Raw genomic sequence first — 27,952 nt, forward strand, 5'->3', positions numbered from 1 at the left:
TGCAAAGGTTTTTTATATTTTGTCGAAGTGCAAAGGTTTGTACTAGCTTTCTTTGTAATAATGTATCATATTGAACCCACATTGCCGCAAATCTTATAGTCGCGTGTGTGTGGGATGGAATTAACGGGTAAAAAATCCCTGTGGACCCGCTTGTCACCATAGCTTAACATCAGTAAACAATTTCATCCTTATAAAAGTATATGTTATTTATAAAACGAATGGTTTCCTTTGAACAGGAAAATCCTACAAATTTTAATGTATCGATATAGAATACCTCCATATTTACTACAAATAATGATAAAAGGAAGAAATATTTTCTCCAATAAACCTGCAACTGGCGATTTACGCCATTATTTATTGTGAACACGTAAGAATTAATTTGTTCAGAATTTAATAACACCGCTCCAGTTCAAATTGTAATTCTGGAGTGTTAAAATATTAAAACTTTAATTGTATTCCAACGCCTGCCTCTATAGCCGTAAAGAAGCCGGCGAGCCGTTTCTTGATACACTATTAATGCAATTGTTCGAAAACGGCGCAAGGCAATAAAATTTAGCCTTCAGGTGGAATATCCGCCCCGTTTCGCAGGCATAGTTATAATTTTTCGCATTGCGGATTTTAACTAAACGTACTTCATTACTTCACATTTTTTATGACAAATAAATCCGTTTCACCGACCCAGAATGGGAATTCAAAAGGTAAGGTTTATGTTTCGCATAAATGTTTTAATATTAAATCCGATTGGGGAAAATCAAATATTTAATTCGATTCACGTTAAGGTGCTAAGGTTCTGAAACTCATATTTTTTATTTTTCTTGGAGAAAAATTCATTCTTTTCACAACGACTTACTGGTTGTTTCGTTGAACTTGCTTTTTATGAGCTTGTTTCAAGAGGAATTTCAGACTTCGTATTATTTTTCTGGAAATTTCTTGTGGTTTTCATCAATATTATTTAGTTTCCTCATCGTGTCTTGTAGATAATATAGCTTAAATAAATGGTTACAGAGAAAAACTTGATACAAGGGTGAATTAGTATAAAGAGTACCTAAAATCGACGAGTGATGAATGTGGATGCAGCGAAAGAAGATGCAGGAATCGTAGGAAGTAGAAGAATATAATCTCTGCCTACCCCACCGGGAAAGGTGAGTGATTTTATGTATGTATATGATATGATATATGTTTCCAAACTTATATTTGAGCCGTGCTAAATAATATTAACTCAGATTTGACATTCATATTTGATACCAACCCGACTTGTTCTTCTCTTTTAAAAATATTTTATGAGATTTAATATTGTTTAAAGTCCTGGTGGTACACCACCAATAATTTATTTTTATTATTATTTTTTGCTACTAGTGCCTGCGACGGACGTGTTGAACTCGGCTCGAACAAAAAAAATTATAAGCCACGTTATGAGTGACACAACGAAATACTAATAACTGTGATATGCGCTGTGTTATTATATGTATGAAATAATATTAAATTAATAATATACTATAATAAATATATAATAAATATAATATTATATCGAATATAAGACTTCAGTGATAAATCAAAGAAATTATCAATTTCTTGTTACCACTGTAAGCTTTAAGCTTGTCCCGCGAGTGCAATAAATGCAAACTAATATAAAACAAATAAACGAAAGCGATTTCTAAAAGATTGACAAAATAAAGCACGAACTTAGACAATTTCCAGCCATGAAGACGAAACAAGTGGCTCGACAGGTTCAAGAGATCTGCTGACTGCAAACTGCGATACAAATGGCAAATGCACTGCTGCATTACCGTCACAGAGCAACGGACGACCTAACACCCGCAGTCTGCTGTGCACTGTGATCATCGCCGAAGTGAGACGATTGTCTTCGCAAACGAGTATCACAAGAAATTGCTGTAAAACAATATTTTCTCTCAAGATTTAAATATTTGGGAAATCTATAACTACTTATTTAAAATTAAAATTGTTCTAAGAATGCAGTTTATTGATTTCGATAAAATATAACATTTACAAAATATGTTGATATTTAACTATAGCAACTATGTTGATACTAACACTTATTTACAAAAAAAAACTAGAACATTAAATAATGCTTTAACAATACATATACTTTTCATAAAATAATGACTGTAATTACACTATATTACGATGTAAGTTATTACACAATTTACAGTTGAAACCTTTTACTAAGCTTCATCGTGTATTCTGATTTCATTAATCTTGCCCAAACACAAGAATAACATACAGATGTTCGTATTTAATTAAAATTGTTACTTAGAAAACAATTATTATCAGAACAAGTCATATTTGAACTTTACAATGATAACGACATTACTATACATTATTAAGTCTTTGAAAAATACTTTACCTAAGTTAATACTTATATTTTTCAGAGAAGAACTCTATGCTTTGAAAAGTATTATACTATTTTGAGAGTTATCGTAAATGCGAAATGAGTTTATATTCATGTTTGTTACAATTTCTCATTTTTACTTTTCATCTACTTGAAATATTTACTTGTAGAAAGAAGTGAATTAGAATTTTATTTAGATGAGACTATTGTTCTCATAGAATTAACTACAAAGATACGTTTACGGAAATTCGGGCAATATCAAGTATTGTTATAAACCTGTATAAAATTATTTACATTTTACATCTATCGTGAAATAATATGAGTTTGCCATATAGGACAAAACTTTTTGCCAAAATCACAGGTATATGTAATGCGATAGACACATAAATGTCGAAATGAGCTCATTCGTAATACCACGTCGTCCTTCGGATTTTCTTTTCACCGAATCGACGAACTTCGCCCGGCACGCCGCGAAGTGAATTATCTGGAAAAAATACGTATTTTTGTATATATTTTATGTTCATATTGATAAAACATAGGACGTAAAATAAGTATTTAGTTTTTGCACAATTATTTCGAGGGAAATTGTTCCAGTAGACCCCCGATAGGAAAGTTAAAAAAGCCAAAAGTTGTAATATTTCATGAATGACAACAAATATACAGAAACATGGCATCATAGAATGTGAGACGAAACGTTTGTTGTTTTCAATATGAACAAGCATTTGCAGCAAAAAAATACACATCAACATAAAACCATTTAAACTTTTAACCAAACATAAAGAAGAGTAAGCCTGCGGACCATAAATTGGAACAAATTACTCATAAGGAAAGGGAAGATGTAAGCCAAACCGCCCTCTTATATTATGTGGAATATTGGAAGGTTGCCTAAATATTACTGACCTACAAAGCTATTGGTGCAACCTCACGACTACGAAACCATCTAACGAACCTGAAGGAAAGATATTTCTTCATGTAAGCACAGGATTAATAAATAGAGTAAATACAGACATGTACATCGGACTTAATAAATGATAAAGTTGAAGGTACCGAAAAATAATTAAGACTTGTAATAGCTCGATTAAGATTTATATAATTTAAATAACTCACACCTGTGCATCACCTTATGAAAAGATTGTTATGCTGTAGTTCTTATGTGCAATGAAGAGAGTTTATTTGTTCGTTAAAGAAGAACGACGTCTCTTGGCATGGACATCTTTGATGGAGACTATGTGTATCACCTGAACATAGGATCAATTTTGTAAATGAAAAACTGAACGTAGCCATCAAGTCTCTTCTAGTCAATAGACTCTACCTACCCCTTAAGGGATAAACACGTAATATGTATGTATTTATATGTACCAGTAAAGCTGAATCCGACACCAAGCTCCGATGCTCATGATCAGATATTGTATGGTAAAATATTTAATAACATTGTCCAAACTCTGTCAATATGTTACCACGAAGCCATGAATAGCAATTGAAGTGTAAAAACAAGTGCAAAACGTAAGTGCTATTATGAAATGCTTGTATTGTAACGATATTCTTGATAAAATAGTACACTGTTCATCTTTAAACAAGTTTTAAACCAGGGATTTATACCCGTGAAGTTTCCAACAATTGTTCCTTAGCGCATACCTACATATGGTACTATAATAATTTATGAGATACAAATAATAATAAAACTCAAAACAACACCATTTAAAAATAATAACTCGGTCTATCCTGCAGGTCAATAACCTGTCTTCACTGACATTTTATGGTTAGTTAAAAGTACATCCATACATTGGTTTTGTATCCATAATCTTATATGTTTTAGCAAAACTTTAAAAGGATAGACGAAATTCACTTCGTGTAAAACCCTGACTCATTCAATATAGGGTTATGGTCATAGGTGCACCCCGAGCTCCACTCTCGATAGGATGCAACTGGAACTAAGCGCATGCTGATGAGGTATTTTTTTCTGTAAACTAGTGTATTTGCAAGAGTGGTGCAACTCAACAAGTGACAAAATGATAACTCACTGTCGACAGGAGTGGGTCACGTTAACTTTGTTTGTACTTTATTAAGAGCCGCAGTAAAGTATATTTACATAGTTAACGTAAGCGAAAACATGCACTTTATCATAATGTTGTGACACCACGTGGACAGTAAAGCGTTTATAGAATTACTTTCATATGCAAGAACAATAATAAACAGATGCCATAAATATATAAACTTCGATCTAGTTTTCTTTTTAAACGAAATATATAGTTTAAGAGGCTTTTTACAACAACTAGAGACTCGTAGATTTTGATTACTGGGCAAATCATCAATTTAAAATACTTTTTTTAGAATGTTAAAAATATAAAAAATCACATATAATGATAGCTATGTGTGATTATTCTTTAAGATTTCTTTGGCTTTCGTCCAAAAACTTATTAATGTCGTCTAGCACATTGCCAGGTCTTTCAACAAAAGTAAAACTTTCAGAAATGCATTCTTGATTTTTTTTTAAATAACAATTGAAAAGCTATCACTGAAAATCTTCGATAACTAAAGGACGGCTACAATGCGAAAATTATATACCAATACACTAACGTGAAGAGGGTTTCCTTCGGACATACTAATATATGTCCAATACCAAATATTTTTAAGATTCTTGTCTGTCGATATATTTATTTATCACACTCAAGCTGATGTCAGAAATAATATAACAGATATATTTTTTATTTTGTTGTTAACAGCCTGGACACCAAACAGCTTGCACATCTTTTGGTAGCTAGTCTCCATCATGAGGAATTGGTCTTATTTCGTGCACACGAAAACAAATCCCCCAGCAATAAAATAAAAAATAGGTACCACCTTCTAAATTGATGCTCAATGATGATATTACAATTAAATAAAGTTCTCCTAGGTTCTTAAACATTGGTGAGCGTATTGTGGACGTGGAGAATGTGTTCACTTACATTTATCGTCGTCCCTGCCGTCGCTGTCAGCCGACTGCTGGCTTTTCATCGATATTGTGGAGATCCTTTTGTTGCGTTGTTGCAGCAAAAGTTCTGAAAACGATACATTTATTTTACTTATTTTAGGAATATTCTAGAAGCAACTTTTCGTTTTGAAAAAATCTGAGTAAAGAGTTAGGTTGGGTTTTATTGGGCCTTATTGAAATGATCATATTATATACATTCACATATAGTCATGTCTATATCCCTTGCGGGGAAGTCAGAGCCGAAAGCCAATGAAATTCAAATGGCCAAAGGCCAATTTAATTTAATTCAAGATATTTTTAAATTTACTTCTTGTAAAAAACCTAACATCTATTGTTTGAAGAAACAGTTTTGTAAGCTTAAATTTCATAAGAGACATTTTGATAAAAACAGACGATCGAAGTAGAAATTACTGATGGACGAAGAAGTTTAAACAAAGTCAAGGTAATTGTATACGAGTAGGTTAATGATCAAAGTTAGTCACAACCAGATCACTTTGTATATTAAAGTCACTTTGATGCCGTTTTCTTTAATTTTATTGTATTTACAATTTATGATCATATGAACAGTGTCTATTCTATCATCAAGCCAAAAAGCTGAACGTGGCCTATCAGTCTTTTCAAGACTGTTGGCTCTATCTACCCCGCATGGGATATAGACGTGACTATATGTATGTATGTATTTATGAACAGTGTCTGCCCGTCAACCTAAAAAATCTTTTTACGTCGGATAGCTTGAAATACTCGTTTAAAATATTACGCAAGTGTCGCTGTGTTTCATAATAAATCAATTTTGGCCTTTCTCTTTAGGTGACTAACATGTAATTGAGTGAGATGTCATTTTTTGACGCAATCTTACATCTTATTGGAACGCAACTGAGATGTAATGTGAGAAAATTCAATGCACAAGGCACGCCACGTACTAGTGATCAATCTACCTGAACAAAACTTTTCCAAAAATTCTATTCATAATATCATAAAGTTACTTTTTTCGCCAATTTAAATGGATGTCAGTCGTCAACTTTATATTATGGGTACCGAAATACATACTCTTATCTTCTATACTATTACTAAGGCCATATCACGGCACGGGCCGCACCTGACTTCAGTGCAACTGATAAAAACCAGCACGAACTAGATAAGAAAATGTTCCACGAAAACTTGCGCAATCGCTACGTTACGCTGAAAAACAAATATACCCGTAACTGGAAAATCCGAGAGTAACAGTAATTCCAAATATTTATACAGCGATATTACTATTTGTTATGTTATGAAACAAACGTTATCTTTAACACCGAAATTTGAATAAATACAAAATAAAAGATTTCCTTCCGGTAGTGTTTTTTAGATAGTATTAAAATGCAATCTAATATTACAAATACTGTTATGAAAACACTAGTCGGCAATGCAGTTGCAACTGCTTTGAAAACGCTGAAATCACGATCGAGTATTTTTATTTTTTCCTTTTGGATCCCCTTAAATTCAAACAATCCGTGCATCAAAGCCAAAAATACGTGGATAATAAGATGTGAAAGAAATAAAATAGAATTTGTATTCTCTACCTACTGCTTAGACTAGCGGGGAAGTATCATTTTGTTGATAAACTCCAGCACAATTGTCTATAGCGGTTTAAACATCATGTTGTTATGATGACTGAAACACGAACAATATGAACATTTGAAAAGTACTCAAATTCGTCATATATTGTTTATTATGTTAGTGCAGGATAGCAGCTGAGGGTAGCCTTTCAGTCTTTGCGATACTGTTGGTTCTGTCTACCCAGTAAAACATACATATATACGTAATTATATGTATGTAATGTACAGTACACATTAAGTAAGCAGTCTTAGTTTAATAAATGCAGAAGCTACATTTAACGTGTACAAAATGAAAATGAAAAGACAACTGTAAACTAACCATATTGCGGATAATATTTTTTTTTTATAGTTACGACGCTGCATATTGCTCATAAATTATACATATATTTATTGACGAATTGAATTGTAAAATTATAATTAAAGTTTAAATATATTTCTGTAACAAGTCTAAGTGTATATCTGTTTAGAATTTGTTTCATTAAATTCGTAATAGCCGAAATTCCATCAAACCTCACGGGGCTGGATGCATTAAGCATTAATCCTCTAACGGCCGTACATCCGACCATAAATACTGATTGCTATTTATAGATAATAGCTATCACAATTGCTCTATATCTGGCCGTATGCAGTCGACAAGTGGCTGCAACCGTCTTTGTAATGCGTGACACAGATTTTATATTGCTACTCTTATTTATTTTATTTACTTCTTAGATTTGGATTAAAAAAAAAAACTACTGACTACGTAAGTTCTGTTGGGATCGTCGTCACTGGTAGACCCTGGGCTCCTTTCAAGAAGCAATCGGAACAAACGCCAATATGAACATTAAAAATAAATCCTCATCTTCTATGGCGTTTTGATTATAAAATGTATAAGTATTTTTCCTAGTAGACGACGGAATCAGAAGATCACTTTGAATATAATTAAGGAAAGAATCATTCAAGCCTAAACATTTTCAAGCCTAGATATTTTTAATGCAAATTATTTATGCAATATTTGTTATTTTATTTATAAGAACCATCATAACACATCGATAAGACTGAGATTATTTTGTAATAAATTCTGACCTTAGTGAAATCATAGTGAAATCGTGTAACTACTAATCTGCGGTCAAAACATACATGAGTCACGAATCCGATATCCAATGTTTCCGTAGCCACACAACACTAGACAAAAGCCTATTGTACTATTTGAGGAAACAGCAATTGTCGTTAAATAGCAATGAAGTAACAAAGAAACGCGTTACAGAAAGATTTAAATGCCCGTTTTGCTTATCAAATTGATCTCAACGAGGAATGTGGCATTGTAAAGGCGCGAATTTGAAACGATCGCACTTTCGAGCGTTCCCTTGTGTGATTCCTATCTAATCAAAAAGGTCTTCGTAATAATGGTCTCGAAAATATCATTACAATAGGAAACAGGAGCAAAACATAGCGTGTGAGAAAAAATCCAGTGCAAAATATTATAGAGCACTTGTTAAAAAAAAATTGATACCCATGAGTTCCCACCGATGCTGCACAAGTGCACATGCAAGTCGCAAGTGTCCAATAAAAAAGCGAGTCGTCGACCCCGCGTGCGTCAGAGGACGATAAAGAACCTGCTCCTTCCGTCACGTACAAACGGGGAGCAGATGATGGACAATTAAAAAGTTTGTTCATATTAACTATGCGGGAATTAGTTGGGCTTGCTCGCCAGATGGACTCGTAAGTTCTACATGAGAAGTAGGCTCGAGTTAACTTCGATCTGGATATCAGGGTCGTCGACCCCTTCTCAATAGATGCATTGAATGGACGCTTCTTTTTAATGCAGGGTTATAAATCTTCATATCAAACATAAAAGACTGCTTTTTCTTGAAACTTGAAGGTCAAATGATATTATAGCTTCTTTAAAAAAGCAATTCTCATGTATTAGCGGATGAGCTAATAGATATTGATTAACTTAATAAATTTATCAACAGAATTCTAGCCTTAGCGAGAATAGAAATAAATTTTCACAAAACCTTATCCGATGTTGAGTCATAAGTGTCATAACATCCGAATATTTCGAAGACACTATTTGATGTAACTACGAGAGTACAATACCAAACAAACGCGGTATGCACTTGATTTAGAGACATAATTCCCGCGCTGCCGTCACCACTTGAATAAAGCCGTGAATCCACTGTAATGTATTCTATCGCTTGTATGAATATTTCATGTAATTTATAATACTAAAAAAAACAAATACAAACATTTAAATAAAAACGACATTTTATATTTACTAAATTGTGTCGCGTGGGTTAAAGTTTGCCACTTTTGGCGTAGATTCCAATAAACCCATACTAGAATAATAAAGAGATAACCTCAAAATTACTGGACCTATTTGGAAGAAATTTAACGCAGACAAGACCAGGGCCTACCCAACCTAGGCTATTCATTAAGGTTTTTTCTGAAAATTTCTATGGGATATTGTCAAAAAACCTATGTCATTTTAACATAGTTTTTCGACATCACATGTAATGAAGCTAAAAATATATATTTTAATGGAAACTTATTTGTTGTGTGTAGCAGACTTTATTCATAGCATTCATCTCAAACTGTTTACTACTGTATATTATGTTACAACTTGGAGAACAAACCGATATTTACGAGAACTCGTAAACACGTACACCGAGGGGAATAAATTTTAAAAGAATTCAATACAGTGGGGACTGAAACGGATCTTTAGTAAACTGTCATTATCAAACACCATTAGCTATTTATTTAATGTCCACTTTGAGAATATAGCCTCTGTAGTAGCTCTTAGAATGGCAAATACAAGAACATTTTATCATCAGCTGTGGTATAATATGATTACATATTGGTATACTCGTAGTAACAATAAAACACAAATATAAGGATATGCTGCGATGAGCTAGATGTCGTTCGAAAATTTGCAGCTAAACTTTGCCTTCGATTCTTACGAATTTTAGCTCTGTCTCCCTGTATATTATAAATACATGCATAGGTATAACATACATCGTATTTAAGCGTATGGCTAAGAATACACTGTATTTATCCTAAGCATATAGGGATAGACTAATTATTTTGTATTTATTCTAAGCAAATAGGAATAAACTTTGGGATTCTTCTTTAAGGCGATGAGCTAGGAACCTGTCACTATTTGAATCTGATTTCCATCTTCAACACATACAGCTGAACGTTCTATCTTTGTGAGACGGAAAGGATAAAGACGTGATTATATGTATGCATTTATGAAAAAGAGTTTCTTATCGATATCAATCTAAAGTTTATAAAGCAATGACGTTATCGTCACTTTCACGAGTAAACAATAAATGTTTAGCAAACATATCGTTTCCTCTGTGCAGATAACCAAAAGACAATTAATTATATGATTTAGTAGACATCCTAGATAATAACTGTTTTGTATTTGTTGTGGCGGTATTTATATATTAAAGTCTTTGAAATAAATAATAGCACGATGTACCTATTCTACATTAGGTGTGAAACTATGCCCATGACCACCCATGACATACCCAGACTATGCCCACTTCGTGAGGCAAACAAGGGAACCCGCTTTGCGGCGAGCAATTATCGTGATCATTATTATATGAACTTAGATATTGTAGGTAAATGGTGATGAAAACTAATTAATTTTGAGTTTACTTATGTTGCTGTCAATAGAGAATATTAATACATATTTTACCTAATATAATATTAACAGTTATTTAATCAGATTGGAGAAAATTATACTGCTATAAGGCAGGCACCAGTAAATCGAATTTAACGCATGCTCATACGGTGTATCACCTCAATGTGAAATTACTTGACGCATCCATTATTGGGTCATCTCTTAACCACCGCTGCTACACTGCAAATCGATCTACGTAATCTTCACCAAATAGGTAGATTTGCACTTTAAAATGTAAGTTACCTACGATACTATTGGCACTAACTGACCTTTCTTTTGCATAGCCTGTTCCCACAGAAGAGTGGTGATCTCCTCCACCCAGGTCTCCCGGACTGCTGTCTCAGCCGTCTCCAGCTTGTAAGATTTAAGGTTCCGTTTCTTGTACCAGATGGTGAACTTGTGATGGTCTTCCTCCTTCGCCGTGATGCCGAGATCGTCCACTGGTATGTGGTCTTTATAGATGAAACATTCCACTCTTGGCTGCTGGAAATAAAAATAATAAGTAATAATTAAGGACAATAATAAAAATTTACAATGAGAGGAAAAACAAATTGGAGTCGCCCTTTGGTCAACCTGTAACACCTGTAAAAGTAATAAAATTTAGAAAAAGTTTGTTTATAAATATATTTTTTTTCTTTTCCGAAGAATAACCACGAAAAAAACATATTTTGAGAGACAATGTAATCAATAATATTCAATATGTTTCATGGGGCAAGCATAGGTCCAGTTTCTGCTTTATTATTAAAACTTATGTATCTTAGACTATATTAAAATCGGTTATTTGAAATAATACCTACCAATTGTTTTATTTTTTTGTTTTCTAGATAAATTAATTAGTTGTGCATGTTTTGGTGGTCAATCTCAATTATTTCTTCAAATTCGATTAACTACATAATTATGGATCCACTAGATATATTCTATCAACAGTCGAGAAAAAATGCGACTGACATTGTATAAAAGTGGTGTTTTCCCCAAGAGTTCCCACATATCGCGTTTCCTGTCGACTGAATCCGACGACGCGTGGATAATTAGCGGACAATCATATAACGTAACAGCATATACTAACAGTTGGATAGCAAGGTCACGCGACTGCCGATTGACCTGGCTCTTTAGAAATTTAAGCTAAATTATTGTTATAATTAAATATTGTATTGTACGACTGTTAGTAATGTAATAGTGTAAGAAAATGGTCGAGTTTTAAATTAAGTAATAAATACGGGATAAATTAAACAGATTCAACTAGACCCTAAGAAACTTTGAGACTGATAGTACGTTTTTGATGATACTAACTTCTTTCTACTAATCAAGTTGAGGTTTTATATTCGTCCTTAATTTATATTAAAAAACCTACAATTGGACAGATTTTGATGATTGCATATTCATTCAAGGAAATGCTAAAATTTTGTTTACTGTTTTAAAGAGCATGTCAATACTCACGTGATAAACAATACGAGTTATTTTATAAAAGCTGTTCATATCTCAGTTAATAGTAGGTCTATATACGAAGAGATTTCAATTAGTCCTACCAATATACGGTTCTATAGGTTCGAGTTATCACTGTTAGTTAATTTCCTACGTTTATATGCGTCTGCCGCCAGCGCGAAGCGACTACCACAATCTATTTGAAATGCGTAATGCACCACAATACAAACTAACGACGGTATAGAAATATTTTCTTTTCAATAAACATGCATATGTATAAAGAAACGAGGAATTTTTTAATTGCATGCAAGGTAAGTGTTTTTTCCAATTTTTGTAGTTCCATAGACGTGTACGCACGCTAAGTCCAACATTGCAGCCTTGCTCAGACAACTCTTAATTGCTATGTAAGATATCGAATTTTTGGTAATAGGTATGTAGGTCATAGCTCTAAATCAAAAATTAAATAAAGAAAAACATTACGGCGTTGAATCCACACTCAAGCCATATGTTTATTGCTGATTTTTCAACCACAGTTCCAAATGTTTTATTATTCCATAAATGAAAATGCCATACACTCCTGTACTCTTCGAAACTGATACACAGTTAATCATTATGATATAGGTTCAAGTAGTGTCTCGTAGCTTAATAACACAGATGCATCTCATTTAATTGTACTTTAGTCTTTCTTGTGACTTAATTTGTTGAAATATTATTTATTTACATCACAAAAACTAATGTCAATTCGGCAATACAATTACAGAAGTTAATAAATTAGTTTAATAACTCATATATTTCAATAAACTGTAACTTTCTTGAGGTCGTTGAAGTTCAGGTCAAGAATACCCGAAACTGACGAATATTGTATGTAACCTAAAAGTATTAGCTTTACACGGTTATTACTACTGCACTTTCATTGATAGTCATAAATATAAAAAGTTTAGTTCTTTACTGACTTAACAACTAAAAATAAGAACAAAAGGAAATAATATGCGAACATAATTATTTTGCACAGAAGTCCGCTGTCCATTTTATCTGGCGTTAGTGACTCGCGTTGCAGACATCAGTAGTTGTTGTTCGTGCTTATATTTTCATTGCAAGTGATAACAAATGAATCACGATTAATCATGAGTCACCAATTTAATATGTAAATACCCTTATTGTAATAAAACAAATAACATAAAAAAGTTTCATAACATTTAAAAGGACATATAACTTTGGTCGTCGTCTAAATAGTCGGAAAATAGTCAGAAAATATAAGATCATTCTATTCTTGATTGTATAAATATAATAAGTGTATATTGAAATAATTTTTTTGAACAGATATCATAGAATAAGTTTTATATAAATGGAATTCGCAGTAAATCCGCTTTGTTGTTACTCTCTAAATTCTATAAAAATCAGACCGTGTCTTCAATCTTTGTTGTTTCAAGACCGTGCTTCATCTAATAATCTATTAGAATTTTATCTCGTGCTTATGGACAGTCGAACGAAAGCTGAATACCAATAGTTTACTAATTTCTTAGTGGTTATCGCATAGTTTATTTCTTTATCGACTAGATATGTAAGCGATAGCTCTAAATAATGCCCCACAAGTATTATTAAAACATGATTATAAGTACTGCAATAACATTGCATTAAACGAAAGCGCTAATCTAGTGTTACGGCGCTATTGATGTAGCCGTATACCAGGTTTCAAATTATCACCCAATTTGCTGCCATAACAGCGAGCTAACAAATGGCCACACCTACATAGCACGTCTATAAGCGTTTTAATTACTGCGTTAATTTTGTAACGTAACGGATAATACCATTTATCAGCCTTTCGACATAAGCTTCCTTAAATTTCAAATTACTAGCTGAAGAGCATGGACTGGACAGATAACATAAGAATCCGATGTTTTGCCAATTCAACTTTGTGGTCCACAATGGAGCTTAATAAATAAGTTTCAACAGCCGCATGATAATTAAACCATGAGGTAAGAAAATGTCTTTCTTAAATTTGAAATTGAAACAGTTTTCTCTACAGGGTCTACGAATTGCACGTGATAACTTTCAAGTAAGTCGTATGCATGTGTGTATTTCAACATTATAAACAAAACTTACCTTTCGAAAAACGACTGTGATGAGTACCAGCTTATCGAAGAGGAAGACCCTCATAAGCTGCCGTCTCCGCCGAGCCATGTCCATAGCGTAGAATTCATTCTGGCGCAACAATCTTCCTTGTTGAAGCAAGTTCAATTCAGGCTGAAAAATATAGCATTATTGGTCAATATTGAGAAATGTCCATACAAACAAACGTATTTCTTCCTCACTTGTTAGATAGTTATGTCTTCAAGATATTAAAATAGCAGAAAATGTTTCATTTTGTAAACTTTTACTGTGAACAACTATTACGATATGTACCTATATGAAGAAAACTATCCAGCCAAATGAAGTTTTTCCGAAGACCTGAAGTGTGTGCATTTTGACTCTAAGAGGAATATTGTACCTGGCCTACACCTTATCTTTATGCGAGTTAACTTACATACATACATACATACATTTGGTCACGTCTATGTCCCTTGCGGGGTAGACAGAGCCAACAGTCCTGAAAATGAATGGCCACGTTCAGCTATTTGGCTTAACGATAGAATTGAGATTCAACTAGTGACAGGTTGCCAGCCCATCGCCTAAAAAAGAATCCCAAGTTTATAAGCCTATCCCTTAGTCGCCTTTTACGACATCCATGGGAAAGAGATGGAGTGGTCCTATTCTTTTTTGTATTGGTGCCGGGAGCCACACGGCACAACTTACATCACAATCATTATTGTGTATTGAATTTCATATAGGAGAAAAATATGCACGGAATCTGGAATCTGTTTGTCAACTAACGAGAATGTATAAAATGAACAATGAGTTGGCAACCACTTCACAAATTATGTCATTAAAATCCATAAAAATATTCAATTAAAAAATCGTCATAAGAAGTCTACCGACCCCTCGCAGAAAGTGGCATTTTATGTTTGTATATAAAAAAACAAACACTTCAATTCTGTTCTGAAAGATAAGCGTAATGTGTCCCAGAGGTACATCTCGCCTCGCAGATTAAAAAAAGATCAAAGGCTTTTAAAATTGGGATAATCAAGCAATCCTAACCCAAAAATCTTTTGGGTCTATCTACCCTTTAAAGATAATAAATACGTTGTATGTGGTATTTAAATGATCTGTTTGTATTTAAATACTTACCGGGCAGTCTTTAATATTCTCCAAAGCCATGATCTCATCTATAGCAGTTAAAATGCGCTCAATCATTGCTTTCGCCCTCTTAAGACTTTCAAAGGGAGTCTCGTCATTATCTGAGGATTCACCATTACTGCCCCCAGTCTCGTCGCTGTCCACACTCAACTTGGATATCCTAGAGTCTGACTCACACCTTTCATTTTCAAAATTAGTGTAAGTCTTCACTAAGTCCACTAAGAAGAGTTTGTACCTCGGAATCCTTTGAATTGGTTCTAATAAATAACTTGAAAGGTCTAGTCTATCGCTTATATCTAATTGCCGCCTCTGAAAGTAAAAAAAATAATTTCAAATCGTAAGTTGTGCAAATATTAAAATCTGTAGATCTAACATTTTCGTCATGCTGCCGGGCAGATAGGTTATATTTGTACGAAATTTTCTTATCTCAAACAGAACAGATATCTTCAAACCTGAAGATAACTTTGTTAGTATATAATCAACTAAGTTGATATTGAGTGCACGACATTAAGACAAAAATATTTTATTTAAATACAACATTTTGATAACAGTCTTGTAAGTATTTAACATTTTTAGAACTTCTTTTTTAATGACACAAAATTCGAAGTTTCGATTTCTATTAAAAAAAAAATTAATTGTTTACAGAGGCATTTTTTTTAAAGTGATAATTTTTTTGGAAGTTATATATGTATATTTGTTATCAATTTTAAATAAGTAGTTATATCTTGTTATCTTTATGTAATTTCTAAGAAAGGTCAATGAGCTGATTAAACAATTATTAATATGTCAGACTTGAATTCTCATAAGTTTTATAATCTATTAACAATAACTAAAGTAGTATTATATAGTAGTAGTAAAGTAAGATTATATTTTATATTTTGCACAAGAATATATCTTAGTTGTTAAGTTATCTACGGAAACTGTGCCTGATTCTCTCGAGAAAGTACATCGTGCAAAGTAAATATTTATACGAATCATATTGTTCATTAGGTGAAGTGAAAATAAAATCGACTCTTTACTTCCTTGTGTATCAATAGTGACTGCATGTTTCATTTCCTAATGTCAACTTTATTTTACTGTGTCATCAGTGATCATCAAACGCTTATTAGTTATACTTACTAATAAGGTCCAAAGATCATCTTAATCTGTTTAAATATTACAACTATATTGATTTTTAACATTTAACCGATGCCGAGTGGTTTCCGGCACCCTAGAATAGGACCAGCCCATCTCTTTCTCATGGATATCGTAAAAGGCGACAAAGAGAGACTAATAGACTTGGGCATCAAGCAACCTATCACTATTTGAATCTCAATTCCATCATTAAGGAATACAGCTTGCGATGAGTCCTTCTAGTCTTTACAAGACTGTTGGCTCTGTCTACCCCGGAAGGGATACAGACGTGATTATATGAACAAATTAATAAATCAACACTTCATATTATGCTCTATATGCATTAGATTAGCATAAAATAAATTATGCTGTCAACTTAATTCACATTTCTGCGTAGTTTGCTCCTATCGAATACATCAATTACCTATCATGAGAATCATGTTAAATGGCACTTTCTGATAGCACCCGATCAATATCAAGTGTCGCTATTGTCGTAATTTCTCGTCAATATTAGTATCAATAACATTTTATCGGCTTTCGCCAGCTTTCATGCAATTTGGGTCGAATGATGTGTGGTCGAGGATTATTGGAGCAGAATTTCATCCAAGCAAGTAGACTGAGAAGGTTAGAAAGGAAATGGCGTGAGCCGGCACGATAACTTAGTTGTAATAGGAACTTGAAATAACTGTCATTATATTACAACAATTGATAATAATCATTACTATAATATCATCAGCAGTAAGTCCGTAACATAGGCGAAACAAAATTGACCAATAAAGAGGAAACATTAGCACCAACAAGTGCAAGACTGTAATATAAGAAAATATTCAAAAGAACAGAATTGCAATCACTTAATTTTGCAATATGAGCGTGAAGAAAACATACATTTACTTAACTATAAGATTATTAAAAAACAAAACAAAACAACAATTTAATACTCCAAGAAAAATTCAAACTATATTAAATTTTATAAATATTCATATGATTAATTACGTAGCAATTCAGACTTTCGTCCTAATTTTGCTATATGATAACGGAATAAAATTTTAAATGTGGTGATATGATACATTTACACTATTATACTTCCTAGTGTAACGGTGACGCTACAGTTAGGCGCTTGTTCGAGGCAGCGGCTACTCTACACCGTAAAGTTAAACAAATGAGGAAATTATATACCGCTGGATAGTGCAGGGTTGTCATATCTTAGAAATGTGATATTTTTAAAGGATTTGTTTCTCACAAAATGTGTTATATTTTAAAATACTTTCCGTTTTAATAACACAGTTAATTTTAAATAAATCTTTATATTACTCTTTTATCAATGTTGTTTTTAATTTGATACATATACTTCGCGCGTCCATAAATTTCCATCCCTGGAATCAATAAATACGGCAAAATCATATGTAACGTATCTATTTACACAAATCTACCATACAAGTGGTTACCGTAATAACTTTTTAATTTTAGTAACGGCCCTGGCTGCAGCGCGCCGTGCATGCTTGCGGCCAGCATAACGCTGCAATCAGATGCTTTTTATAACAATTCTCGTCGTCAAGTGTCATACCGCAACATATCACTGGTTAATCAGCTTATTGAGGGTCAATACCGTAAACAGTTAAACTGGAAACTGGTTCAAGTTGACCTACATTTTCTTGATTTTTATCACTGGCAGGGATTTTAGTCTAATCCGCTCTTTATTCAATTCAAGCTCATACGAAATTATTCCGCGGGTTATGTTGACAAATAATAATTATTTTTTTTTCGTAATTATTTTGGAATGATTTTGTTAAAAAAACTACCGATTAAGATATAATCGCATCACTACTATTTTCTGAATACATTTTATCGCAAAGTCGATTGAAGATTATAATCAGTTTATCAATTTGACAAGGAATTTTACTAGGAAAACCGTATTAGTAGGTTAGTAACTAATAAGCTGAAATAGATTCTACATAAGTACTTATTATAAAATTACAATTTTTTTATTAAAACAAGATATTTTAGTATTTTTATTTTTAACTTTAATAAAAGCAACATTTGTTGCTTTGTAGCTTACCTGAAAGAAGTCTTTATATTCATATACTAGTCTTGTGGCAGTTTTGTTATTCCTAGAGTACATAACATACATATTGAACCTTTGCTCCTGCAACAAAAAAGAAAATTAATTTATTCGATAAAAAACTTACTATATCTAAACTTATTGGGCAAAATTCAAGGCAAGTGGAAGTGGGAGCGTTGTAACTGGAAGGCCCAGTTGAAGTACCTTTATGTAGTGTACGCATGTGGGTGAAGCAAAGAGGATTCAGGGACCGTGGTATTAGATCGATGCATTCTCCCCCTTTCCCTCCAGAAAAGAAGCACGATAATAAGAATGTTGAACAAAACCTGTAGATTCTCTGATAAACATTTATCTGTCCTTTGTGATCTATTAATATACAACCTTGAGACTAAGATGTAAATACGCTTTATCGCTGGATTAGGTATTTAAGTACGTTTTTATTCAATAAATATTTTTAGGAATTATTTTTAAATACAATAAGCCATTGAAAAGTATTGCTACTTTTTCTACAATAAAATTATAACAAACACCAATTCTACAAATTCAATTACTTTCACTAAAAGTGATATAAAAAGTGACATTTGGTTGTAGAAAAATGCGTAACAAGATCGTGAATCGTGCATTGCTAATATGGTACATCAACCCCATCGAATTAGTAACTGATTATCAACCCATAAGTTATTACAAGTTTTTGAATTATTTTGCTATTATTAAAATAATAACTATAAATAGCCAGAAGTTATAGATTTCAGTTATCTAATTATTATGGTTAGCTCAAAAATAACGCTCCAACGCGCCGTTACGCATCAGCCCGTAACCACTTATTTACAATTCTACGTTTTTCTATAGGTCATTATACCATCCTTTTGTTGAACAATATTCATAAGCGTACTCAAGGGAATCGCTGCTTTTTGGTTCGCTGTACAAGGAAATGCTTTTTATCGACCAACTTATCAATTTCTAGTTTATCATTTTCAGACACGTTCATTAATATGTAACACCATTAAATTACTATACTTATGAAACATTGTACCTATAATTTCAAATTGACTGATAGATTTTACGTGAAGTTGTTATGGGCATCCATCAATATACTTTTTTCCTTGTAGACATTATCTTCACGGTATCAGTTCCTTATCATTACAGCACACAGAGAGGACATTAGTATATTCTAGTTACTGTTAGATTATTGTTAGCTATATTGATTGATAAATTATCCCATTATGAAATATAGTTTGTAGGTATACTTTTTGTCACTTCTTCACGGTTAACACATCTACACAGTTGAGAGTACTAAGAGGGACAAATGGTCACTCAGCACAGCAAATTATTAGCCCAAACTAAACAAACACTATAACGAAGGCGTAGGCAAAGTTACAAACCAACAAATCTATATCACAAAAAAACTACTTACAAACTGTCGAAAACACTGGCCCAACTTTCTAAGGTCATTTTCGCAGTCTCTGAGCGCGGGTAGGAACTCTTCCGAGTGAAACCTGTAGATGTCTTCGATGTTGGCGAAGATAAGAGGTTTCAGGTTGACCAAGGATGGGGGCATGCTGACGTCCAGTTCACCCCGTCCATTCTCCGGCATGTAGTTCACTATTACATGCCGCAGACGATCCACATACACGTTCTCAGTGTGGACCAGCTCGTTTACACGTTCCGTCAGTCTCCTGATGAAGAAATAAAGTTGTTATTTACACCTACAGACATTTGAATCTCCTTTATGGAATATACAAAGCTTACAATCTTTAGAAAAAAATAACGACTACGCTTTTTTTTCTACAGGGGTGTACTTTTCAAGAAAATGGATATTTTTATACTAAAATATATTCTGGAAGTCGCAAGTTCATCGTCGAATCAGCTATGCATACGATATTCCTAGGAAAACTCAATTAAGGGCTCAGTAATAAATCACAGGAAACGCTCAGGGATTTAGCGGTCGCTAACGTATTCCTATACTCGCGAAGGTGGGTTCTTTATAGATTCTCTGTTACCAAAGTTTTCAATATTCGCAATTTAAACATATTTTATGATTTATATTATTGGCATGTAAATTGCAATACGTGTAATATATTTTTGATAATATTTATAATTCCTATTAAAAAAAATCGTACTTATACCTATCAAACTGCAACCCGAACCTAAATACTTTTAACAATTACAATACAACAAATAAAGGAAAAATTTTGAATTGTGGCGCTAAATTTGAAAGGTTAATTCTACGCACCTATGAAAAAACCAGCGCTCTAATGAAATTGGTAGGTAAACAATGAACACGAGCCCGAATCATGGAAGCCAAAGAGAACAAATCAGTCAGCGAGGTGAGAACTCTGGGAAATTCCACCTTCGTAAATCTTATGGAGTCCAGATATACCCCGCGGGAACTCGGCTTTCACTCAACGTCTGTAAATTGCCTTGCATGTTCGAGAAAACAACAAATCGTTTGTAACACAACGATAAAAATGCGTGCTAAGTACGTATTCTAGTAATTCTTTTTGGGGCATTTGTTTTGTACCTAAAATTATCCAAAAACCACAAAACAATATTGTATCACCTTCCTTTCATCACCGCATTTTTGGACCGCGGCTCCGAACGCGTTAATTTAGTACCCTATGTTTTACTCCATTTACTATACGTTACAAAATTTTATGAAAAATGATTAAATGGTTTTGATGGTGCTCGTGGGTATAGTTTTGTGGTCAGTTTACAATGAAATAAATGTTGATCATTCTCTGTATGTATGCAAATCAATTGCGCATACGACAACAATGACGAACTACACAATACAATTGACAATGAAGATTTCGCGCACCTAATAAAAACATTATTTTTAGTATCGAATACACTGTTACTACATCAATGATTTGGGCATAAACTTTACAATTTCAGGACACGTAATAAAGTCGTTTTAATTTTTTTTATGTTTCGACCTGTTCTTATGCGGGTAGTTTTTATTAAAATAGAATTTATTAGATTTACAAACTACCAAAACAGCCTTAATTTACTTAATATTATATTCGGTCAGAAGTGAAAATTATGATACGTTTATTATCTTTTGATATTAGAAGAAGTCCTGTTTTCTTCTATTTTATTCTTCCATTAAACATTTTCGCATTCATTAAAGCCTTTCTTTAAAAAACTACAACTTTAGACCTAAGTATATAATAAATGGTTATTTATAAGCAGCAATATGGCTACGACAGCTATAACAATCATATTATAATTTATTTAAATGAAGTATAAATAATTGTTAACATATGAGGAGAAATGCAGGTATTTTCCTTCACAGTTATTCGCTGCATACACACAACATAGTCTAACTTTAGTAACCAAATTACTTTCACTGGCCACTTTCAACTTTACTTTTTTTTATTTTTTTCTGTTTCAATTATCGCCACGCACATTTTAACTTGGTATTTATTTTGCGATAAAATATAAGCTTTAATTAACGTTATATAAGTTTTGACATTAACAAAACATTTAAGTTCCGCCTCTGCCTGGGCAAAAATCCAGTAAATTTCCCTTCCCGTGAGAATTCCGGGAAATCCCTTCATAGTGCACTCCTTGACGATAAGGAACTACGTGCCAAACTTCAAATCTCGCCCCAGCGATTTGGGCTAAACGTTATGTCAGTCAGCCTCCACAGAGCCGGATTCAAGCCTCGATAAAAAGATAAGGAAATCTATATTCTTATGGTCTTCATTTATCTTTACTTTAAAATAAAAGAATATTTATTTTTATCATCAGTTAATAACCGAACCAATTATCATTGAACACACATTAGCATTATCACTGAGTCATAAGTTACCGTAAAATATTTTAATGTCTATAACAATGCTAATATTAAAGCAAATAAACATGGTATTCTGCGTTTAGGCGATAGACTAACTACCTGTCACTATGCCATCATTAAGTAATTCAGCTGAATGAAGCCTCTCAGTCTGGTTAAGACCGAAAGTCTGGTTGTCTCTCATTACGATTACAGATGTGATCTATACTTATATGTATCTTAAGTTCGCCCATGGATCTGCCCGCGTTTAACGTGGAAACCTCTTAATTTCAACTACCAGAAGAAATTTTGAGGAAGGAAAATTCTTAGCGCATATTAAGACCATTTATGTAACCAACAACTACATGTCAATGGTTGGAAATGTGCGTTGATAATTCAGTTAATCAGTGTCCTATTTTATATATTTAGAAGATTACATCGCAATTTGAATGCTGGGCAGCTAAATACAGAGGTAGCCTTGACTACGCCTGCGCTCCTCAAAAATACACACACAGCTATGACATCACACCGTGTGTATTATCAGGAACGAAAACTATCAATTTATTATAGTGCAGTCTTAAACTCATTTTTGTTTTTCGTCGTAAATAGTTTAGTTATTTAAACATGTAACATATAGTAAAGATTCTTGAATTCTACTTGATACACTAAAAAAAATCATTAATATTGTAAAAGTAATTTACATCTTTTCATCATAATTGACGTATCATAACTGTCGTGATAGCCTCTTCAGAATGTTTAGAAATCCGCCTCTAAGCTTAACCGAGAAAAGCAGGGATAAGTCAAAGAAAAGCTTCAGGCCCCTCTCTTGAGCGATGATCCGTATCATGAAACTACACAAGTATTGTGACAAGTGGAAAGGTATAGTCACTGCCGAACCTTCCAGGAAGGAACTACAATTTTGCATGTACATCGAGATCGTTCTGGGTACATAATGCTGAGAATTAAGGACACTCTGCTGCTCATTAGAGCGAGACTGTACCTTGCGACTTGCCACAATCCTAGCTCTTTTGGTTTAGCCACCATTCCATAATCATCAATTTTAATATATAATACAAAATTGTGACACAAGAACCAATGTAATTTTGCGTTTTAAAGACTAGCCGGCGACGTTGGGCTTGTCTGATCGACAGACACAAACATTCCAAATATCACTGATGACGTCACCAAATTAATGGCTCGTACGTCAATACTGCGTCAGCAACAACTTTTTTAATTATCCATATCCATAACATACATACATATAATAAAATTGTAACGGACCGAAAGATGTTGGCAAAAACCGAAAAGAGTACCGTTAAAAAAATTATTAAACAAATGACATTTTCCAGCCGGCGATGACACGGGAAACACCTAGTCAAATTATAAAACACACAATAGTAGCCGTAACTATAGTAGGTATGTACTTAGAAATGGCAAATTGGTAATATCAGCCTTGCTTTTACAGTAGAAGGAGATGGGATCAATGGGTAAGTAAATTAATACTAACATTTGGACAATCAACAAGTTTTTCGAGGAATTACCCAGAACAAGACTAGTAGTCTGTCAAAACTAGATAATCACCTAGTATCAATACGTACGAAGCATACGTATAAATATAATTTATAACACGTAAGAAATAATAAATAAAATTTTCTCGTTTGGGAGCCTGCTTCTATCTATAACATGAAATTTTTTAGTTCCTCTTATAACCATGATGTTAGATAGTTTTAACAAAAGGTAGCTTCAGTAGTACAGCACCACAGTTTCCTTTTTGTTGCTTTCGCTTTTCTACTTACTCAAGATAAACCAAATTATTTGCTATAAAATTTAGATCCATACATACAATAGTTTAGTAGTATATTAGTAGTTTAGTATATATTTTAGTAGGCTAGTTTTTAATAATTAACACCGATTTATCCAAATACCATCAGCCAAATCAGTCGGTTAATCGTCACGTTTCCTGCCCAAATGTAGGGGAGGAAGCGAATCAAGTGATTATAACAGTGTTTACCATACTGTGATGCATTGCAAGTGGTTAATATGCATAAACTCAAACATGAATTGAAGCTGTGAAAATTATATTGCTATTCATTTTACCTTCAGATGTTATGTCATCATTGTTTTTACATACATACATACATATGGTCACGTCTATATCCCTTGGGGGGTAGACAGAGCCATCAGTCTTGAAAAGACTGATAGGCCACGCTCAGCTATTTGGCTTAATGATAAAATTTAGATTCAAATAGTGACAGGTTGCTAGCCAACGTGTGTGCCGGGAACCACACGGCATTGGTTTGGCATTCTTATTATTTCTAATGTTTTGTGGTGTAGTATGCTTTTTATTAATTGTCAACATAGGTACAATGCTCGTACTGTTTATTCCGGGAAATACCCATAAATTTATCAGTTAATTTTTATACGACGTACCACCGTTATAATGTCCATTTCGGGTGAATCATTTTCTTTTCTTTGTTGAATTGATTCCATATGACAATAACAAACGATTTTTTATAAACATTCTTCGAAAAATATTTAAGTAAGTATACCAATTTATGACCTCGAATTAAAAAAAAACTGAAGATATGGAAGCATGTTAATTCCCTATTGATCAAAAGATAAATGAACGAATATCAAACCACAGTTTATAGTCCAACGCCAAAAGTTTGTATCGTTTTGCATATTATTATTTTTGTCAATGCGGTCCATTTAATGTAAGTCACGCTGTTATTGTGTTTTTAAAAGTAATTTTACTATTCATCCTGAACATTGATTTGAGTATCCCACATCTTACCCCAGTGTATGTTAATCAAAGTCACGATTTTAACCCTTGTTTATTTTTGCCACGGACAATATACATATATGTATATGTACCTAAACTTGTATTTTAATAACATGGAAGGTCGACAATATCATTGTTCTGTGTATCAACATGGGCAAATGAGTATATTGTCATCGTTTTTGTTGATATTGGTCATCATGTATCTATGTTTGTATGACGAGTCCGCCTAACACCTGGCAAGCTATCTACAGCCGACTGACTCTAAAATAGCCGACTGGCGAAACAGGTTCATAATTGATGCAACTATCTGATCCCGATTTCCTCAAAGATTTTCCATTTTTTTCATTCCTTGGAATGTGGTTAAAAATATTTATTACCATGAAAATAATTTTAAGTGATCCTTATATTTCTCTTCTGCATAAAAAACTAACGATATCATTTGTATCGATCCCGTCGACTCAGTTAATATTCAGTATCGATTAATGTATTTTAGAATCCCATTTAAGTTATTTAATACATGTAAAGTAGTATTTATTGTGGGCGTACGTCACCAAATGCGCTAAGCGGCGATAATAACAAACATTTCATAGACGACCTTGCTGCCCACGGCTCCTCCATGTGGCAATCGGTATTAAACAAAATCGCAAAAGAGTTCGTATCTGTACTACATAACACATCAAAATTGCAGTGTCAATAATTGTCACACTTTCTCTTTCCCTCTTTAATTATATTAAGCCACGAACTAGTGTCAAAATATAAGTGAAAAGGGATAAGGTTTTAAAAATGACCAGGTAACTCTGCGAAGGTAGTTTTGCGCCAAAATGATAGAAAATGTAAATTAAATATATTGTGAGTACTAATTACTACGCGACAAATTACACAAAAAAAGAAAAAGGTTTTATAATTTATAAACAGGTAATTTTCAATTGTATGTACTTAGTATGGTTGACTTTTATGGGGACCAAATAGGTAGGTATTTGTAATCACAATATGCAACTGATTAAACAGTAGAAGTTGTAGGGCCACCTGTTCAAGACAAGTAATTATTACCTACTTGCCTCGAACTAAATGAATAAACATAAAGGCAAGGCGAAACTTCATACACATAATGTAATGCACGTATCTATCTTGATGTCGCTTATGAACAATAATTTATTCTACTGAATTATCATGAGATGGATTGTATTGTATCAAGTCATGTTTGGTTATGTTCATTAAGGCAGTTACCTCATTAATTATCATGAAATTATTATTGAAATAAGTATAAACATGATATTTAAATTGCCTGGTCTACCTATTATGAATACCAAGGTACCTACGTACCACATTTATCATATCTACATTTAGAAGGCAAAGCGATAAACCATTATCTTGGCATGACACAAACTACCGCTGATATTGCGAATATTTCGCTCAATATCAGAAAAATCAAGTGATCTCACCTTCGGTACTTCTCCTTTTTAGATTCCACAGGTATTAGTACCGGTTCTGCAGCTCGAGAAACGCACCATTCATTCACTGCACTCACAGTCAAGAACTCTGTTGAAGGCTCATGACACACTTCTGATCCAAATTCATCCGATGATATGGTTATACTATCGTATTTTTGGTAGGGTACCATGTCAAATGATGATATTGATTTAATGCTAACATTGTCCAAAATATTACTATTATCATCACTTGTTTCACTTGAAGTAACTGATAAATTATCCTGGGCATCGCCATCGTCCTCGTTTATCAATGTATCAGTGGAGTGATCGTTAGATAGTGTGTCGGCTCTATCCTCGTCCTTATTGAGGATGTACTCCGCACCCCCATCTGATTTGTCACTATCACTACTGTTACTACTGCTGCTACTACCTCTTCTATCTCCGTCTGGTTCAACATTCTCATTCTTTACATCTTCTTCGTTATCAGACGGCACAGACCGTTTCAGTCGCAATAGTCTTTCTAAATCACTTTGGCTTACACCGTAAGACCAATGAGTTTCACCGACATGGCCTTGACTGCCAGCTGTTGATTTTCTACGTAAAACCGGTGGCGGTCGCGTGCGCCGTCTTATAACAGGCGACGAGTTTGGTGTTGTAAAGGAAAATCGTCTTTCAATATAATCAACCTCAGCTGGTGCAGGTGATTTACTTTCTACCGATGAGGTGTCATTGAATGTTTCCGGAGGTGGTGGCGCAGGCCGGTGAGGCTGCAAACTACTTCTAGTAGATTTCCTATTTTCAGACACAAAACCGGATGAACTTGAATCATAACCATTTTCTGAAATATTTGATAAAAGGGAATTCACTGATACGTTCGAGTTCCTATCTTGAGATCTTGTCACTGGACTTAAATGTTGAAAATACGCTTGTAACGGATTGACAACACTTCCAAAGTTCACATCTTTTGTTTTTTCTATAGATTCACTAGACGCGCGAAAATTGTTTATTAGAGATGTTTTCTCGAAGCGCACGATCATTTCTCGCACTTTGTTTTTCCTTAGCGTAATGTCATCGTCTTTCCTGAGCACAATTTCTTCATCTTCGGATACGTTTCCGGATGACGATTGAAACTCATCGTCTGCACGGCCGTTAAGACTCTCTTGTGTCATAGTGAAAGAAGTTAATCGTCGCTCAGGAACCACTAGAACTTTTGTACGGCGAGTACATCAATTCACAGTGAGTGCGCATAATCGACGCGCGCGCAACTCTGACAACAACAAGCAACTGACAGCTGAGGGCACCGTGCCGCGTAGCGTTCCGTACAATCTCTGTTTACACCATACGAGGCGATTACATTTAGCTGTGAAATGTATGCAATGCAATTTTGCATTCAACAGTAAAAAAAACCGGTAGGTTAGTACTTACTTAATTTTTACTTACTTCAATTATCGCGGATAAAATTATTTCTTCATCGTTAGCTAATACTTTCATCCATCAATATTGTCACTGTTTTAAACTCGATCATGTATACAAATAACAAAAAAATATTTACAA

General features: G+C 33.6%; 1 protein-coding gene across 3 annotated transcripts; it reads right to left on the reverse strand.

Annotated features, from left to right (window-relative positions):
* Positions 1-1,960: 1,960 nt before the first annotated feature.
* LOC106143158 (FYVE, RhoGEF and PH domain-containing protein 3) lies at positions 1,961-27,686 on the reverse strand. Of its 3 annotated transcripts, XM_060954695.1 has the most exons (9): positions 26,411-27,686; positions 19,826-20,087; positions 18,409-18,495; positions 15,231-15,548; positions 14,109-14,249; positions 10,853-11,066; positions 5,296-5,388; positions 3,251-3,299; positions 1,961-2,834 (listed from the first exon to the last, which is right to left on the reverse strand). In XM_060954695.1, exons 1-8 carry the CDS (start codon positions 27,565-27,567, stop codon positions 3,259-3,261), a joined length of 2,313 nt encoding a protein of 770 aa, XP_060810678.1. In that variant the 5' UTR covers positions 27,568-27,686; the 3' UTR covers positions 1,961-2,834; positions 3,251-3,258. The 3 variants fall into 3 exon arrangements, with proteins under 3 accessions (XP_060810678.1, XP_013200629.1, XP_013200628.1); XM_013345175.2 differs by lacking the exon at positions 3,251-3,299 and having other exon boundaries at positions 10,853-11,063; XM_013345174.2 differs by lacking the exon at positions 3,251-3,299.
* Between the last annotated feature and the right edge of the window lie 266 nt (positions 27,687-27,952).

Source organism: Amyelois transitella, chromosome 2, assembly GCF_032362555.1.
Source record: "Amyelois transitella isolate CPQ chromosome 2, ilAmyTran1.1, whole genome shotgun sequence".
NCBI classification, from domain to species: domain Eukaryota; kingdom Metazoa; phylum Arthropoda; class Insecta; order Lepidoptera; family Pyralidae; genus Amyelois; species Amyelois transitella.

What these genes read in the sequence shown, in the direction of transcription:
- LOC106143158 (XM_013345174.2), bottom strand. Translation starts at nt 27,567, where the DNA reads ATGACACAAGAGAGTCTTAACGGCCGTGCAGACGATGAGTTTCAATCG. An exon ending in GCCAGTGTTTTCGACAGTTT is followed by an intron (nt 18,496 to 19,825) that starts GTAAGTAGTTTT and finishes TTTTTGTTGCAG; the next exon opens with GAGCAAAGGTTCAATATGTA. An exon ending in ACAGGCTATGCAAAAGAAAG is followed by an intron (nt 5,389 to 10,852) that starts GTCAGTTAGTGC and finishes TATCGTTTTCAG; the next exon opens with AACTTTTGCTGCAACAACGC.